This window comes from Rhodnius prolixus, unplaced genomic scaffold, assembly GCF_049639745.1.
Source record: "Rhodnius prolixus isolate KJV_2025 unplaced genomic scaffold, Rpr scaffold_14, whole genome shotgun sequence".
NCBI lineage: Eukaryota > Metazoa > Arthropoda > Insecta > Hemiptera > Reduviidae > Rhodnius > Rhodnius prolixus.
In genome coordinates, this window is record NW_027411594.1 from 3,751,041 (window position 1) to 3,769,861 (window position 18,821).

Here is an 18,821-nt window from a genome sequence, read left to right on the forward strand (position 1 = left end):
TAATTCCAAAATTTCGCAAAAATAAATTAACAGTATATTTTAATTTTCTTGGCTAACATTTCTTCTTTATTTGATCTTGTAATCCATTCGCGTGGTGCACATCCTTTACAAAAGTAAATGGCATTCTTTTTGCTTCGAACGTCTCTGGTTTGGCTGTATTACCCATTTTGGTGTAGATAGTTCTGACTAGATCTTTCTTTTTAGGAACTTTCACTTTTTCCTCTTCGTTTTCTATAGGTACATTTGATTGAAAAATTCTATGCTGCGGTGGAATTTCTAACAGTCCAGTCCTCTTTTTATAAGCCTGTGTGGAAAAATGTAATTTGAAAAATATTTTTACAGATTACAGTCGTATTTAGTATATGGTTCCAAATAAGCAAGTTACAAACATACTATTAACGAACTTTTGGTTAACATTTTTAGTTTAATTTACATTTTTATTAAGTTTAATTAGTTTATCTGTAACTTTTATTTTAATATATATTTTGTACTTGGTAAAGTGGCAACACTGAGTAGAGTGAAGAAAGGTTACACAAGGTTATTTGTAGCATGACATCGAGGTTTCATACAGCATATACTTTAGTTTAGACTGCATCGTAATTGTTTCTTGTACATTGACTTTATTTCCGCAAATTATCTGTTTTCTGATTGTGTACGAAGGAGAACAAACCGTGAATCATATCTAAGTATCATTTCTATGGAATCGGCTCTACTCTTCCTGAGTTAGCTGAGGAGCACCAGTTATGGAAAAACTCCTGAACCTCAACAATTGGAATCTGGCAGGTTTTTGGTCCCCAACTAGCGCTTATAACGGTATGAAATTCTTTCAGTAAGGATAAGAGGTAAATTGGGGCTAAAATTTTCTCAGCTGAATCACAAGGGGCGTACCAAAAATAAGGGAATCGCGAACTAACCCTAGAAAGATAGCTATTGTCATTTGACTTTTGGAAGAGGCAGGAAGCACATACTTTAATTTTTTAACAAATGAAAAGTAGCTAGCTTATACGCGGAATTCGAACTGGCGATCTCCCACTCACAAAGCCACACTTCGTAGCCACTAGGCCAACGCTCGCCCCTTTTTAAACTACTTATAAAATTATAATTAAGAAACTCCTTGCAAATAGGGTTTAATGCCTACAGATTTCTTTCATTGAATGGAACCGGACTAAACACAACCCCATAGTTTTTGAGAACTACTAGTTAATTATTTGAGGTCAAATGAAAACCCACAATCTATGGAAACAAGGATTATCGATAAGCATGTCTTGTAATCATGGAAAATAGTTACAATAAAACTAAATCAATATAGTTGAATTTACTTACACAAATTTCATTATCCAGAGGAAATACTGGGCGACCAACTTCAATGCTTTCATTTTTAAGTTCTGCAACGAAATTAAAATATTCTTGATCTTCTATTTCCCACAATTGCGCGGCTTTCTTTACAGCTTCCTCATCATAATCAATTTCCTTTTGCCTCCTTAATTTCTTTTCTTCCTAAAATAAAAAAAAATCTATTTGAACACACGTGAATTCTGTCACTGCTACTACTCAAAAGTTATCTAAAAATTTCTTCATAAGAAATATAAAGTTTGAGCGCGCTGCAGTTATCACTTACATAAAAATGCAACGAGATCAGCTGTGCCCTTACTTTTAAGCTAGCATTGGAAACAATTTCTAGGGCCTTACGTACTTTACCGAATGGAACAAACTACAGAAGGTGTAGGTTTTTTTTTTATTGATGAAACGTTTTTATAATGAAGTCTTTCTCAAGCCATTGCCGAACATCTTTTCTCGTGTAATTTAAGGCCTGACCAATTATGAACCAGATTAAAATAAAAATTGTTTTACTTATAAAAATGCTTTATTCAGTTCACTGAAACCACTTAAGCGAATGCAAGAATGTTAAATTTCTGGGAATGAAAGACCCATGTACGGATAAAAGAGAACGAGGAAAAGTAATAAATTAGTGGAACTGGTCTTGATATAGTGGTAGCGTGTTGGATAAAAAAAAAAGAAGAATTAATTGGGAAGGCCATTTGGTAAAAATAGAAAAGTCTAGGATACTTAAGAAAATGTTAAGTGATCACCCTTAACGTGTTAGAAAAAAGGGAAAAAAGTAGCTGGATAAGGAAGAGCCAAAAGCAAGAAAACAGTAAGGAAGGAATTACAAAGAATGGTTGAGGAGACTAAGATCTGTCAGATTGTACGTCCAAAAGAAAATAGAAGAAATAAGACCTCACCGCTTGTCTGAAATTTTCATCTCTAATATCTAGCGTTATCTGCATCTTCTTTTCTTCCACCATATTCATAAACTTTCTATTTACATCCTCCTTTTTAAGTCTTTGAAGCATTTCCCACTTCAATAATTCCTGTTTCTTCAATTTTTTCATTGCTTCCTGTCTTAAAAATTCATTGTAGGAATCAATCCTATCTTGTCGCATTTGTAGTTGCATATTAGCGTCTTTTTCTATTCTCTTTAGAGCTCTGGAAATAAAAATACGAATTAGTAATTAATATAAGTCTGCCAAAAAGACTTCTTCTAGGAAAGAGGAAGTGAACTTCTAACTGCACCTACCTAGAAATCCACTAAATTTACAGATTTAATAGGCTTATTGTATTAAATCTCCTACTCATTCACATTTCAAATCAAAATACGAAAAAAGGGCGTACACTCACTCAATAATTTTATGAAGGCGCAAAACGTTTAATTTAATTGATGGCATCAAAAAAGATGACAAAGGAGGTCTTTCAGAAACAAGAATATGTATGCTTTACTGGACTAAACAGTTTAATAAATTGGTCAAGTGAACCACAGTGATTTGTGCAGATTTTTTTTTAATGAAGAGTGAAGCTAAATTAACTTTAGCTTTAGAGATTTTGAAAAATTAGTGTGCTTTACATTAACAATATCTTAAAATACCTGTATAATTATTTAAACTAATGTGAACGCAAATGTAGTAATAACACATATTGAATTTGCGTGTAGAATTTATTGAGAAAATTCAAAAAATAAAAAAAAAAGACGATACCACCAAGGTGTTATCAAACTTATTCTAAACTATCCTTCGAAAAACTGTCAAAAGTCTAGTAAAATGAGAGGGAAAAGGAAAATATTTTACCAATATTGAGCGATTTCATTGTAAATTAGAATTAAATAAATAAAAATAAAAACTGACAGTTCTTCATTGCGTGCTTTATCCTTTTGATAAATTGCTTCTTTTTCATCTTCCTTAGAAACTATAACAGCCGTCACTGTGTTGGCAATTTTCTCTCTTCTTTTTATAGCAGCGCTTTTCAACTAAAATCAAATTGTGATAATAAAAAATTCCATTTTTTTTAATTAATTAGTTTTAAAAAAATAGTCAGATACCTCAGCATCCTTTTCTTTACGTATCTTTGCCAATTTCGCTTTTTCATTCGCAATAATTGCCACCGCAGCAGCTTCTTCTTTTTCTTCTGCATTAGCAATTTTTTTCTGGTTATCTATTTCTTGTCGATTGCGAATAAGGTGTTCTCGTATCGATCTTTTTCTCGATTCCATCTTGACAATTTTAATTAAAAAAATATATAACCGTAACCAAATAACTGAATACTTCAAAATTTTATAACAGAATAGCAAGCAATAACAAAATCAATAACGAAATTTAAATGTAAATCATTCTATCCTACATAACTTTCGAATTAATTGACTGCAATTGCCAAAGCATCATCAATGTTCTTTTTGCAACGATGAAGTATAGAGAAAATTTTATCTGAACTGACGTTTTATTTTGAAGTAAAGTTAACCAATTATACACGTTTCTTTAGTCTTCCTCAGTAGAATATAAATTATTTTTTATTACTGATGTATTATATGAATGAGCCCATACTGATAAATTAGTACATAACACTTGTCATATTTTTAATATATAATAACGGTACTAATCATTAATTATATCTTCAAATGTCACTGGTTTTATCCGTCGTAGCACGCGTTTTTTTTTTGTTTTTCTCTGGCTAGTGTCGGATTATCATCTCTCCCATATAAGGTAGTTTCATCAGTTAGTTATTTGAAATTAACCATATTTTTGTCACACACTATTTGCTGAGTCAATCCTGACAGAATCAAAGTTAAATTCTTAACACTAAACTTGTGAATCAACCTCTTAAGATGAATGAAAATTCGAAACCAGTCAGAAATTAAAAAATACGCACTATGACGGATAAAACAGTGGCATTAAACCACTGTGGCACTGGACTTACTTCATTTTCAATAAAATTCGTAATATTTTTTTTAAACGCATGTTTCTAGAAACATTTCCTTAGTATGAATCAAAGAAATAAAGTTAGTTCGCACAAGTATTGGCACAAACCAAAATAGACATGGGGATGTGGAAGCTTTGTTTCCCTCAGATACCCTGATACTAATCTGTTCCCCTGAAGCCACAGCTAGTTTAAATATTTAAGAAATCACCTCAAGTCGTTCATTTTTTTCGATTTCCTTAATCTCTTTTTTATTCAATTCCATGGCTTCCCTTTCTTCAGCTTTCCTGGCTTCTTTTTCTATCCGCTTCCGCTCTTCATTATCTCGTAGCCTGCAATAATTAATAATTAACTTATGTCAATAAAGAGATGGAATTTTAATAGGTCACTACATAATTTCTGTACTATTATTATTAAACCACTGAAACTCACATAATTCTAACTGTACTACTGTTACGTTTTTATCACTCCAATGAGATAACTACATAAAAAAAAATGTATTACTCAAACGGCAAGATTTTTACTTCAAATATCAGATCAAGCAAAGAGCTTTTCTTATCAATAATAAAAAACCTCTAGTTTGTTACTCTTATAGAGAACCTTTATCCTTTAATTTATATCTCCATGATCCATGGATTCCATAATGAAATCTGACAGAAATTATACACTGGCCTATTACAATAATTAACCAAGATAAAAGGTTTATGTTTGACCTACTAACTTCTCTACAAATATTTTGCCTAATTTCCTCTTCTTTTCTAATGCTTTAGCCTTTTCTTCAGCTTCTTCCTTATTAAACAATTCTACATCTTCAATTATTTTTCTATCCCATTCTTTTTCACGTTCCTCTTCAGTTTCTTTAATTTTTCTACTGAATGCTATTTGAAGTTCTCTTTCTTTAAGAACCTATACAATCAACTCTTTTGGAAAACATTTATTTAATAAAATAATTAAACAAATTAAATTATTAAATATATCTGTCTATACTAAAACGTACCTCAGCAAATTTGTAAGCACTTAACGCACTCTTTGCATGATCCTTTTCTTCATAGAGGTTATCTCGTGCTATTTTCCTAAGTGCTTCCTTTTTCTTACTCTGTTCACTTTGTAATGTTAAAAATCTTTCATATTTGCGAGTTTTTTCTCTTTCCACTCTTGCAACTGCAGCTTCTAAACGTTTTTTTCTTAGATTCTGCAAAAAAAAAATGGGTTAATATCCCAACTGTGAGTTCTGGAATTACGAGAGAGTCAATTTGAGCTGTTGCTGACTATCATGCGTTTATATCGAACAAATCTATTCTACTTTTTCAAGAAGACACGTTAGGTTCATCTCGTCAACCGCCACAAGTGTCAGAAGATTTTAATTTTGAACTTCTTTCAAACCCACTTGTCCTGAACCAGAATGACTTGATACCATCTCTTCACCCAAGGACTTCTTTATGCATAATAAAAAATTTACAAACAAGGAGCAATGAAATATTGGAATGTTAGGAGTTTTTTGCCCCGTTGTAAAAAGGTCATCGAACAGAGTTAGCTTACAAAAGAGTTCGTTATAAAAAATAAGTTTTATACTTCGAGATGCTTAAGAAATTAGAAAATAAACCATTTTAGAATAATTTAATTCCGACTCCTAATATTAATCTCTCCTAGTTTTAGCTTTTATAGGTACTTTTTCCACATAAAATGTAACCATATATCTGTAAAATCCAGTGTACAGTTTTAGAAATATGAATATTCTTGCTGAGTATAATTCATATAGTAGCACTAAAAAATTTCATTTTAAAAGAAGTAGTTTAGGGTATTTGGAGAAGGTGGAAACAGGTGCCACGAGAGGGCGGTATAATAGAATGATGAGACGAGTACATGGGCTGCAAAGAAAGAAGAAAAGAAATAATGAAGGCAAAATTCTATCACAATACCTATTTAAAGAACGTTACCACAAAAGTGTTTTCCCATTTTCTGGTCATATCTTCTGAACATTTTTTCCTACTTTCTTTCACTTTCAACTCTTCCTCTAGTTCTTTTACTCTTCTTTCCGCTTTGCCAACGTGATCTTTTAAGGCAGTCCATTGTGTTTCAGTAAATAATAAAGCTTCAACTTTTGCTCCAGGAAGTTTTTTATTTGTTACAGTTATTTTAGCCATTATTAAAGGCTTTTAATCCTTGCACGCTAATCTGAACGTTAACGGGAAAAGTACTTCTATCTTAATTGTTAGTTTCCATAGTAACTAATCTGGAAAAAATGGAGACAAATTTCTTTCTTATCTGCAACTGAATAATCTCTTAGGATCTAAAATAATAATAGTAAAAGATACTAACAGAATAATACATGTACGAGATAAGTTATCCACCGTTTTTGTAAAAAATATCTCCATCTAAAATAAGGTACGTAATTTTTCATGAAAATTCCTTTTCAGCAATTCGGGGATGTACACTGAATATATACATATTAAATTAGATTACAATATATAGTTAGTAAATAAGATAAATTTTAACGGAATAGCAATTAATTGAATGACGAATGAGGTTCTTTTAAATATAATTTGTTAAAAAATTAAACAAATACCTGCTGAACCACATCGAGAAAAATATTAACTGGTGTATAACCATTAGTTGTTACAATTTGGAGATGGAAAAAAGCTTTAAATAGTGATTACAGATGATAATACTGTTTAGCTGTTAAATACATTCAATTAGACACTCGTATCGATAGTTTTATTTCAATTCTTAGTATCGAAAAGTCATATTGGGTAGTAAATATTTTCTACTTTTTTATTCCATCCCAGGCAACAATTAATTGTTATTCTTCGTAGATTCAGCTTGTGTGTGTTACAATAATAGACTCCTGCATAAATGTGTAATGGTACGTAGAAGAGCACATTTTATTAAATGTGAGCTATTAGGAAAAAGAAAGATGGTAAAAAAAAAATAACATACATTGCACGTTGGAGTTCAGTTCCAAGGAACTTAAGAGGGTTTTAGCATCTTTATTTCTTGCAGGTAAGCAACTCTTAAATCATTTTTAATTTAGACTATTATCTTTAATTACGCGACAATTTGATTAGAGAAGTTAAGAAATAGTCAAATTTCCGAGGCTGGCGTTAGTGTGCACATAATAAGTAAGTACGTGAAAGTTTAAAAAATTCATGGTTATATTTTTATATTATAAAAGGTTTTAACGGACAGTTTTAGTTAGGTTCAGGTACAAAATTACTTCATTTCTGATTCATTCTAAAGATCTGTTTAGAAAGCGTCTTTCGATCATTTTGTGAAAGTACTTGAATGAAACTACATATGTACTTTAATGAACAATTGTTGTTCTGTGACTGTTAAGAATTACTTAATGAATTATTATAATTTCTAATTTGGATCATTAGTAGCTTTCGGTAGGTTATATTTATTTTACCTTTGTAAAGATGTTGACTATGTCTTCCGCTAATATCGTAGAAGCTATAATTATAGTAAAATGCTTTTTAAACTAAGCATTTCGTGAAGAATATTACTGTCTGCAAGAATATTGAGACATTCTGTTCAAAATATTGTGCATACACGGTAGTATTGTCATTTTATATCTTCTGTAAGGTTCACCGTCTCCTGTTTATTTTAGCAAAAAAATATTATTTAAAAATAAGTTGAAAGTAAACTACCCTCCTGTATCATCTCTACAATAGGTATGATATTTCGCAGAAAAATGCTGACAGATACATCTGAGGAATATGCAGCTTTTAAGAAAAATCTCGCATCATTTTGTTCTCTATTATTATTACTATTAACTAAAATTTCTATAATTCATTTATTTATAGAAATTTGCAGTATAACAAGTAAATTTAACCATCTTAATTCAAGATAAAACTTAGTTAACTCTTTATTTTAATAATATTAAATAATGTTGATTTTCAGATTAAATACCTCCAATACTGCTGCCTACAAAACTGTTCATCAATAGAAGCCTAAGTGAAAAAAAATCTAAAACATCTATCCATTGAACGCATACAAAAATATTTGCCAGGAATCAATTAATAAAACAGTATGTATTTTTATATGTAAAATGCACGTTTATTTCATAATCTAATGTACAAATTTGCATGTTTAATGTACAAAAAACGTATCATCTTATAATTTTCTTATTTACGCCATTTTTAAAATAAAAATTATTTATACATTTAAATAAAGTTCATACATAATTATACAAAATTTAAAAAACATTGAATGAAAAGATTTAGGTTTTTAAAAAAAAGATTTAAATGAGCTATCAACTCTTTAGTTTAATTACAGTTTTCTTTATTTAATTTTTATAATATACATAAATTATTATAGATGTTTTTAGCTTCTTAATGCTAGTTGAAACTCCTTACATCATTTTAATTATTTTAATTACAATAATATTGATTTTCAGATGAAATACTGGCGATACCAGAGTACTGCCTGCAAAACTGTTTTGTCAATGGAAGCCCAAGTGAAAAAGACGTAAAAAATCAATCCAATCTGAATATTCCAACAAATTTGGATAGGAATCTATAAAAAAAAAAGAGTATGTAGTTATTATACGTAATATGTATGTCTTTATCACAATTAAAAATAGCATGTTAAAAAACGAATAATTTTGTTGCTGAATAAAAAAGTCTAAAAAAATTATTAAATTTTTCTTTCATTTAATCTATTAAGTGAAAGTAAAGAGATAAAACCTAAAGGGAACAAATTATAATCGAAATTTAAAATTACAGTTTAAGCCAGACTTACAATGTATACATTAGGTCGCCTTGTTTTGGTATGTAGAAGATCAGAAAGAAGGGAAAAATTGGAAATCTTCTTTAGATTAGCTTGAATTTCCTTATTTCCAGTTTCTAATATTCTATTTTAAAGCCAGACCTACAATGTATACATTAGGTCGCCTTGTTTTGGTATGTAGAAGTTCAGAAAGAAAAAAAAGTTAGAAATCCTCTTAGTTATACTTGAATTTCCTTATTTCCTGTTTCTAATATTCCATTTGAAAGCCAGAATTACAATTTATACATTAAGTCGATTTGCTTTGGTATGTAGTTCAGAAAGAATGGAAATATAGGAAATCTTCTTTAGTTTAGCTTGAATTTCCTGTTATTAATATTCGATTTTAAAGCTAGCCATTCATTGTACACATTAGGTCTGCTTGTTTTGGATGTTGCGGTTAAGAAACAAGGAAAAAATTGGAAATCTTCTTTAGTTTAGCTTGGATTTCCTTATTTCCTGTTATGAATATTCCATTTTAAAGCCAGACTTACAATGTATACATTAGGTCGCCTTGTTTTGGATGTTGCAGTTCAGAAAGAAGAGAAAAATTGGAAATCCTCATAGTTACGCTTGAATTTCCTTATTTCCTGCTAAAACTTTTTCCATATAATGTAAATTTTTCTGTTTGTGTCTGAAAAAAAGGTTTTAATGTGATTTGAAAATTCAATATCAAATGTGTTTGCTAATTCTGTATAATTTCCAAGCATAAAGAACTATTTTTAGTTAAGCTAATATTTTTTTAATTCATTCTCATCAAAATAAAATAATGATATTAGTACTATTTATGAACTCAACATAAGGTATACCCTCAATATTAATCTTATATATTGTATTGAATACAATAAAATATAAGAATTGTATATTGTTTAATTAAATATATATTATTGGGGTTCATGAGTTGTCTAATAAACGTGCAAAAGTAAATTTGTATGCTATCTAGTGGCAATTTGTAAAACTACAACCCTTTTGTTAGTTCTAGCAAGCGCCACTAGATAGCCTTAGTTTGGGCAATTATTGCTTCTAATTGTTTTATAATGTAAACCATTATCTTTGGCTATTGTTATGTTTGAATAGAGATTTGAGAAACAATGGCAAGTGCTTTTTTTTTCAGGATTGGTGATGTGGGTAGGATTAATGGATACGTATTTTTGTGTTTTTTATTAGGTGATAGTCTTGATTGGATGTTGGAATCGTGTTATCGGTTTTTGTTTTTTTTAAGTACGTGTGTCGTAGGTTTTTGTTGATGAAGTCTATCGTTTTGTTAACATAGTCTGAGTGTGTTAAGATTATGAGTTATCTTTATCCGCTTTACTTTATACGAGATTATTATATCTTATTTTATTCTTAGATTATTTGCTGTTCCTAGAACCTGATAGGCTGCATAGTTCTGTGTCTTTAGTTTTGTATGTATGTTTTTGATAGTATCAGCAGCTAAGTGATTGCGTGTTCTTGATTATCATGAATTTTATGAATAAGTGAATATTACTGCCACTCCTGCCTGGATAGTTAGATGTTCAATGTTTTTGGTGTGGTTATTATTTTTTAGGGTATTTAAATCCTTTGTTATTAGGAGTTGGGAATATTGGTTTGGTGAAGTTCAAACAGACACTAACCAAACACAAAAACACTAATTTCTAGCATTTTCATTTATGTCTTTTAAGATTTTATTCATTTCAGTGCTTTTTAAGTAATTGTAATAATTATTTCCCTAAACAAACAAAAAAATACAATTTTGCGTTTTCTACTTAAATTCGCAGCCCCCCCCTTAATAATAGAACTCTAACTTAACAATTAAAAATGCTCTAAACGTAACAAACCTTTTAAAAAGTACGATGTTTCGTAATTTTTATTTCATTATTTTTTCAAAATATTTTACGATTTAATTAACATTTGAATAACCACCATGTAACCTTCCCCACTAAGTCAGCTGGTGTAGTGCTAGATGGAAGCATGGCGTAGTAATACTTTATCACTTTGTACTAAAGTTAAATCTTTGTCGGCTTGCAGCCCAGTAATGCAGAGCTTTCATGTGGAAGTTGGAAAATGTTAGATGGATCTCATTCTTTCTATTCTGGAGTGTGAAGAGGTTAAGGAAATCTACCTACCATTTGACTTTTGGAAATGATCTTCAGGTAATCTTATCCATCATTTAGCACGTTTAAAGTATTAACTCATAAACTAACACTTTTTTATGGTTATTAATGTTTTCCTTTGAGTCGGAATAAGTAATATTTCCACTTTCGTAGAAGATAGGTTAAGAACAAATTACATGTACAACGTTAAATATGCATGTGAGTGCTGTACCATTTTTAATCAAATGAAATTTTTTCAGTCAATTTAATTTTTTTTCAATATTATTATCTCTTTCTTTGATTTTGGGGGGGGGGCTTAAAAGTTTTCTTTCATGGAATAGTTTCAATTGTATTCAAACGCTGTTTATATAAATGTTTTTTAATTTTTTAGACTACTAAACCTTATTAACAGTAAAATAAAGTTATTTTAAGAATAAAAACTTCGTACTTTTAGAGTGTATTTTATTGAATTTTGAATTGATTCGTATCAATTTGTGGATATTAAATCTGTATATTTTTCGCATTTATGCTCTCCAGAGTGCAGGTTTATTCATGTTAGAAAAAATTTACTTTTACTTTCGCGAAATTCAGCAGTAATACAGTCTACTACTTCTACAACAATATTTCTTATATTGTGGTAACACTTGTAAAATAATTGTAGAGCCTTTGCATGAACTGTCATTTTTTTTACATTTTTTATTCCTTGCAGTTGATTGTTTCATCAGTGTAACATCCTGTTGAACCATTTTCATTTATTTCACTTCTTAAACTTCTATTTTAGAAATTTTGCTGTAAGGTGGTATTAACTTTGTAGGTACATAAATAAAAGGGAGCTATTTTTAAATGCATAGGTTTTTATTTACTCCATTTGTACATTTATATATTTTTACATATAACTTACAACTTTTAGGCAAAATTTTCACAACAGTAAGATGAAAGTACATGGCAAATTTTTAACATAATACATTTTTAAAATATGTTATTTGACTATTACCTGATAGCGTAGTAGGTAGATTGATTTCTTATTGGCGGAATAAAGAAATAGGGTCATATGTGCAAATATGATTTTGTATTATTTTCCAATTGCATAAAGTTATTTTTAGCCGAGCTGATGATTTTTTAAATTCATTTTCATTGAGATCATTAAGTTCTTTAATGAATTATTTTAATTTATATATTTATAAATCAATTACAATCTTCTTAATTTAATATTTGTAATATAAATAAATTGTTATAGCTTTTTTTTCTGTGGCTTCTTAATGCTAGGTAAAACTCAGTAAACATTACAATATTACAAAAAACATTACATTACATACAATATTACAGAAACATTACAATAAATAATGCTGATTTTCAGAAAGACTACGGTTGATACCAGTGTACTGCCTGCAAAACTGTTTATCAATGGAAGCCCAAGTGAAAAAGACGTAAAACACCAATCCAATGTGAATATATCAACAAACATTGGTTAGGAATCTATATTAAAAACAAAAAAGTAAGTAGTTATTGTACGTAATATGCATGTTTTTATCAAAATTAAAAAATTGCATGTTTAAAAAAAGTGTCGTTTAAATCTAAAATTATTTAATTTATTTTTCTATTTAATCTGTTAATTAATGTGAAAAAGTAAAAATAGAACGTAAAAAATTAATAATAATAAGCGATACATTTTACATTATTGTGAAACTTACGCTAATATTCTAAAACTATTCTAAAAAAAAAATTAAATTAAATTTTTGTCAAGAAAACTGAATGTAGAGTGGTTTATTTTGATTGTCGGGATTGGAACTGCTTGACAGTGATTTAATTAAACTGAAAAATAATTGATCGATTATTTAATACGATTAAAGTAATGAAACAAAAAACTAATTTTTTTTAAAAATATTATTTGAATCTTTTCCTTTGTATCTGAAAAAGAAAAGTTTAATATTTTTGTTGATTATTGTTGATTTTTTGTTGTTTCAATTTGGATTAAATATTAAACATCAAACGTGCATGATAATTCTGTATCATTTTCCAATTACATAAAGCTATATTTAATCGAGCTGATGATTTTTTAAATTCATATTCATTGAATAAACAGGTTTAAGTTCTTAAATAAATTATTTTAATCTGTATATCAATGTATTAATTCAATTACAATCAACAATTATTTAATTTTTATGAATAATACTTTACCAATTGTTACAGTTGTTTTTCTCAAACTTCTAATTCAAGATAAAACTTAGTAAACACCGCTGATACTAGAGTCCAGGCTGCAAAACTGTTTATCAATGGAAGCCAAGTGAAAAAGACGTAAAACATCTATCCATGAAACATTTTGTCAGGAATCAATGAATAAAACAAGTATGTAGTTATTATATGTAATTTGCTTGTTCATTTGTAGCTAATGCATGCAAACTTCTCTAGAGCAACGACTAATTTAGCCGTTAGTAAATTTTTTAGTGTTTTTCATTGGCCTTAGTCGTGATTAGCTTATAATTTTTTAATTCATTTTCATAAAAATAATTCCATAATAATAATGTTAGTAGATTATATGTGTTATTTTATTTTTCCAATCAAATTAATTTTATTCTAAAGGATAAGTGTGTTTTATGGAAATTTATTTCATTATCATTGAATGAAAAGATTTAGGTTTTTTAAAAAAAAGTCAATTCTTTAGGTTAATTACAGTCTTCTTTATTTAACTTATATAATATACATCAACTTATTACAGATGTTTTTCTCTAGCTGCTTAATGCTAGGTAAAACTACTAAACATTTTAATTGTTTAAATTACAATAAATAATGCTTTTCAGAATCAATGCTGGTGATACCTAGAGTACTGGCTGCAAGACTGTTCATCAATGGAAGCCTAAGTGAAAAAGACGTGAAACATCAATCTCAACAAACATTGGTTAGGAATCTATAAAAAAAAAAGTAAGTGGTTATTGTACGTAATATGCATGTTTTTTTATAAAAATTAAAAAATTGCATGTTAAAAAAAAGTGTAATTTTGTTGCTAAAAAGTCTTAAAAAATTATTTAATTCATTTTTATATTTAAAGTGTTAATTAATATGAAAATGTAAAAATAAACCGTAAAAAATTAATAATATTTTATTAATAATTCAAATTGGTGAAGAAAATGCGAAAAAATAAAAAGGATAACCTAAAAGGAAGGTTACAGGGTCTAGAGAGTGGTAGAAGTAAAAAAGAAAACCTTGAGGGAAGGTTAAGAATGGCTAGCAGAGTCGTGAGAGTGTGCAGGAGCAACTGATCAGCTGGGCGATCAGTTGGGCACTGGCGATCAGGTGAGTTGACTGCCGCCATCTTGCTCTGGGAGGCTATATAACTAAGTTCGCTAGAAGGGTGGGGCAGGGTGGGGAGAACCGTTGAAGCGACAACATCTCCCGCACATCATGATTCTTTGGGAGAAGAGGTGATGAATGTTAGACTAGACTAGATAAGATTTGTTTTCGAGCGACAGAGCGACCTTCCCCCCTGCATCACTCAAGTCGTACTGATGGAAATTTCCTCTGTTGCCGTATATATAGAGGAAGGTTACAGCACTGTTATCCACTTTATAACACCAGCTGATAAGTGGCGCCCTCTGACGGATTTCTCTGGAACTAAACTAGGTTTCTGTTTTGTGGCGCCCTCTGACGGATTTTTTTTGGAACTAATCTTTGTTTTCGTTTTTTTTTGTTACTTTCAACCTTTTTTAGCACTTCTTCTTGCACTTTATAATTGAAATATACATATATATATATATATATATATATATATATATATATATATATATATATATATTTTCTTATAATTGAATATGTAAAAGAATAGAGTTGCAAATAAATAATTTTTTTAAAAAATCAAAGGTTTTTTCTTATTCTCCTACTAGATTATAATTTTCTTTATATAAAAGTAAAAAATTCATGCAAGATTGCAACATAAACATGCATATTACATATTACTACTAAATAATACCTTTTGTTGGGTTTGATTCAGTTTACAAAAATTAAAACGTTATTTATTCTGACTCAAAGGAAAAGATAATTTATCAAAAAAATACGATTTGTTTATGTTGCAATACTTAGAACGTATAAAATAATAGATAAGACTACCTGAAAAACAATCCTACAAAGGCAGAGAGGTAAGTAGAGATTTCCTTGACTTATTCAATCTCCAGAATAGGTTTAAAGAATATCACCTAATATTTTCGGTTGCTGGATGTGAAGAAGGCTCCATAGAGATAATCATTTCCAGATGAAAGCTCAGCATTACTAGGCTGCTACTTGGTACATATAGGGAGATTACAGCACTGCTATCTGGTGGCAAATATTTACGTTTTCTTTTGTATTTCATTAATTTATGTATACATTTCTTTAATAAAACATTATAAAAACTAGGTCTACGTAAAAATAGGACATACATAAATATATATTTTTTAACATAAAGGTTTTTATTAATGAAAAAACCTAATCCACTAAATAATAATCATTAAGACCAGAAAGAAAAATCTCGAGTGAAAGTGGTATTAATTTCTCTACTGTCGAATCCTACATAATTTAACAGTCATTTAATGAAAACATAAATAAAATAGTTACTAATTGGTTAGGTCACACTTTGTTGAAAAAAAAGGTTAATTTTACATAATCAGAAAAGTTACTTACTGAATAAGTAAGTCATGAAGAAGCAAAATAGAGATGAAACTGACACTTTTATAACAAGATACGTTCAAATGTATTGAAATAGTTTATTTTCAAAGATTTAACAAATAAAATGGCAATTAACATATTTGCAGTTATTTACGACGTATATAAAAATGAATTCTAATAATATAAACACACTAAAAGGTTTAAGTAAGGGTATTTACTACCCAACAATATAACAATGGAATGTTCACTCACCTAGAAATATAGGCCATCATTTTGTTTGAGAGAGAAACTCAAAATGTAGACCTTCGTAATGTAGAAGACGTTAGTGGTAACATGGAATCGAAGATTGAACCGCAATATGGATTTTTCACTAGCTAAAATTAACCAATCTAAATTACTTGAAAAAATAGAAGAGAATACATATTTGAAATACAACAGTGCCTAGATACCATAGTCACAAGTGATTTGAAAAGATAGATATAATGAAAATATAAAAATTGACATGCCCGCACAATCTAGCGGCAGAATTAGAAACTATATAACAATTTACAGTTCACAATTATTCCGCTAGATAGTGAGCTAGGTATTATTTTGTCACTTTTTAGCTTTTTAAATAATATGCTCTTGTCATAGATAAAAGTTTTTTCTGTTAAAAAGAATTTAACTTATATTATCACGTTTGTTGGCAATCATAGAAAGGAGTAGAGCTTCAGTAATAATAAGTCTTAAGAACAAATGAGTAAATAAATATTTTCTTAATTCTCCAAAAGCCTGTCATCACCGTCATTTCTATTCGAGGTAAGTAGAGATTTCCTTGACTTATTTAATCTCCAGAATAGGTTTAAAGAATATCACCTAATATTTTCGGTTGCTGGATGTGAAGAAGGGTCCATGGATTGCCAGATGAAAGCTGAACATTACTAGGCTGCTACTTGGTGGGTTGCTTTCCGACCGTCGAAGCGACATCTCCCTAACCGTTATACTACATCATGATTTTTTCTATCTAAAAAATCATTATTATTCAATGAAATAAAGTGTTCATAAGAGTTAATCTTGAATTGAAAAGAGTTCAATCCATTGACACTACAAATTTTAACTGAACCATTTTTAAATATGCATTTTTTACTTATTCCTTTAGGAATTAATTAAACAAAATGAAAATAAAAATATAAAGTTTAATATTTTTCGATGATGATCTTTTCTTTTTCTTTGATCTTTTACGATGAACTCGTAGCATTGTAAAACATCGTAATAGTATATTATTTGAATCTGAATTACTCCAACGTTGCAATTTTACTTTCTTGTACACTTGTTCTAGTCAAGTTGCACTTACTGCCATAAATTGTTTTGATTAAGTTTTTAACAAAAATAAACCGCTTTACTGTTAATTTTGTTCAAAATTATTTAATTTTAATTATAAAACCTACATTTGGTAAAGTATTATTCATAAAAAAGTAAATAAATGTGTGTGTAATTTAACTAAAGCATTTATATGAAATTAAGATCTATTGGGGTAAAAAATACATCATATTTATAATCTTCTAATATTTTCATTCTAATTCTATTATCTTCTAATTCTTTTTTCTAGAAAATGAAATAAAAAAACGTTTAACTGGACTAGAAATAGTTCAATCTGATTGAAAAGATATTCAGAATTCACATGCGCCTAGGACGTTGAATTTTGAATCAAATTAAAACCTACTTTCTACAGAAATTAAAACTTTTTTCAAATTAAATATAAAAAATTTAATATTTCTGGAAAAAAAGATTTAGTTTCTGCTGTAATTTTGATACATATGAAATAATAGATAAGCGTACCTAAACAACAGTTCCACAGACTGAGCGATAGATTTCCTTGACTTCTTTATACTCCGAATAGAATGAATGAGAAGGGACAATAGAGATAATCACTTCAGACGAAAGATGAACGTTAATGTGCTCAAGCTGGTTGGAAAGTACCATGGATGAAAGCACTGGATAATGGACAAGAATATTGCATTAACAATTACAATTTAATTCTCATCTAGAGTAAGATTGTAGAAATCGGAGCATTTTCTGCATAAGAAGCAGTTCTAGTTCGTGGCAACCAATATAAACCATTCAGTTTTCTTTTTGTTTCAGAAGATTAACTTTTTTCATTAATATTATCAAATAAATAGCTAATTTGCATCAGTACAAAAACCAATAACAATAGGAAGTAGAAGAGAATTAGTAGAGAAGAAGTAGGAAAATAAAATTTTGCTCAATATTTTTAGCTATTAAATCTTAAGGAATATTTAATTGAAATGAACGGATTGAATAAAGCTACTGCTTTAACATGTACCGTAAAACTAGTTATTAAGAACATAATTTGTGTGAACCTCAAAAATTTTTTTTTTTTTAAGAATAAAAATGAAAAATTTTACACGATATGTAAAAACATGTTTTGCTTAATTCAAAACAGAAAGTTTAAATCAACAGAATTATCGTTGTCATTTGACCGAAAATGATACGAATAAATTCGTAGTTTCATTTAACCCTCAACATTATAATTAATCTTAAACCGTTTTGGTAAAGAAATTATAACATTATATACACAGATTCAAAGGAAAAGATTAATAATCAAAATGTTTTAGTTTTTGTGTAAACACTTCATCGCATTAAAACTATCTAAAGGACATTTCCACAGGCAAAGTGGTTACAAGATTTTTTTTGTAACCAAAATAATGGAAACCATAGATAAGGTGTAATCCAGTTAAAATAATCAACTTAAAAAAGTTACCTTCCCTAAAATCTCTTTTCCATTTAGGGAAGTTGGTTTGTAATAGAAGTATTAATTTTTAAATAATATCTTAAAACATGCTTATTTTGAAATGTCACTAAGCATTAATATTTATTTTACCTGAATGAAAAGTGTATCGTCCATTGTAGTGCACTATTTGTTGAATCCCTAATAGGTTTTGTACTTTTTATCAACTATCAGACGATAATTAATCAGTTTAAATACATATAGGTTGGTTTAACCTACTTGCAACTACGTTTCCGATTCACACTTCACTCGGTAACTGAGGAAGGTTATGTTCATGGTTACAAGATATCACATGGTGTTGATGAGTGATATTA

At 29.0% G+C, this 18,821-nt stretch overlaps 1 protein-coding gene and 2 long non-coding RNA genes across 19 annotated transcripts in view; 1 reads left to right on the forward strand and 2 right to left on the reverse strand.

Moving 5' to 3' along the window:
* The window catches only part of LOC141451690 (uncharacterized), a 28,798-nt gene extending 14,727 nt beyond the window's left edge, over positions 1-14,071 (forward strand). For 14 of the 15 annotated variants that reach the window (XR_012457001.1, XR_012457003.1, XR_012457005.1 and 11 more), the window contains 7 exons: positions 7,059-7,245; positions 8,146-8,272; positions 8,642-8,776; positions 11,020-11,144; positions 12,442-12,579; positions 13,275-13,430; positions 13,883-14,071. This is a non-coding gene — a long non-coding RNA (uncharacterized lncRNA). The remainder of the gene's footprint in view (positions 1-7,058; positions 7,246-8,145; positions 8,273-8,641; positions 8,777-11,019; positions 11,145-12,441; positions 12,580-13,274; positions 13,431-13,882) is intronic. The other variant, XR_012457015.1, reaches the window with a different exon arrangement.
* Positions 12-6,966, reverse strand: LOC141451685 (uncharacterized). Its single transcript, XM_074123191.1, has 11 exons — positions 6,812-6,966; positions 6,565-6,679; positions 6,183-6,478; positions 5,243-5,437; positions 4,967-5,151; positions 4,457-4,577; positions 3,374-3,544; positions 3,180-3,301; positions 2,244-2,487; positions 1,324-1,497; positions 12-304 (listed from the first exon to the last, which is right to left on the reverse strand). Exons 3-11 carry the CDS (start codon positions 6,387-6,389, stop codon positions 53-55), a joined length of 1,671 nt encoding a protein of 556 aa, XP_073979292.1. The 5' UTR covers positions 6,390-6,478; positions 6,565-6,679; positions 6,812-6,966; the 3' UTR covers positions 12-52.
* Positions 13,739-18,760, reverse strand: LOC141451691 (uncharacterized). 3 transcript variants are annotated; one of them, XR_012457017.1, is made up of 6 exons: positions 18,601-18,760; positions 17,538-17,692; positions 16,575-16,722; positions 15,972-16,093; positions 15,186-15,389; positions 13,739-13,989 (listed from the first exon to the last, which is right to left on the reverse strand). It is a non-coding gene; the product is annotated as an uncharacterized lncRNA (long non-coding RNA). The 3 variants fall into 3 exon arrangements; XR_012457018.1 differs by lacking the exon at positions 17,538-17,692; XR_012457016.1 differs by having other exon boundaries at positions 16,575-17,692.
* Between the last annotated feature and the right edge of the window lie 61 nt (positions 18,761-18,821).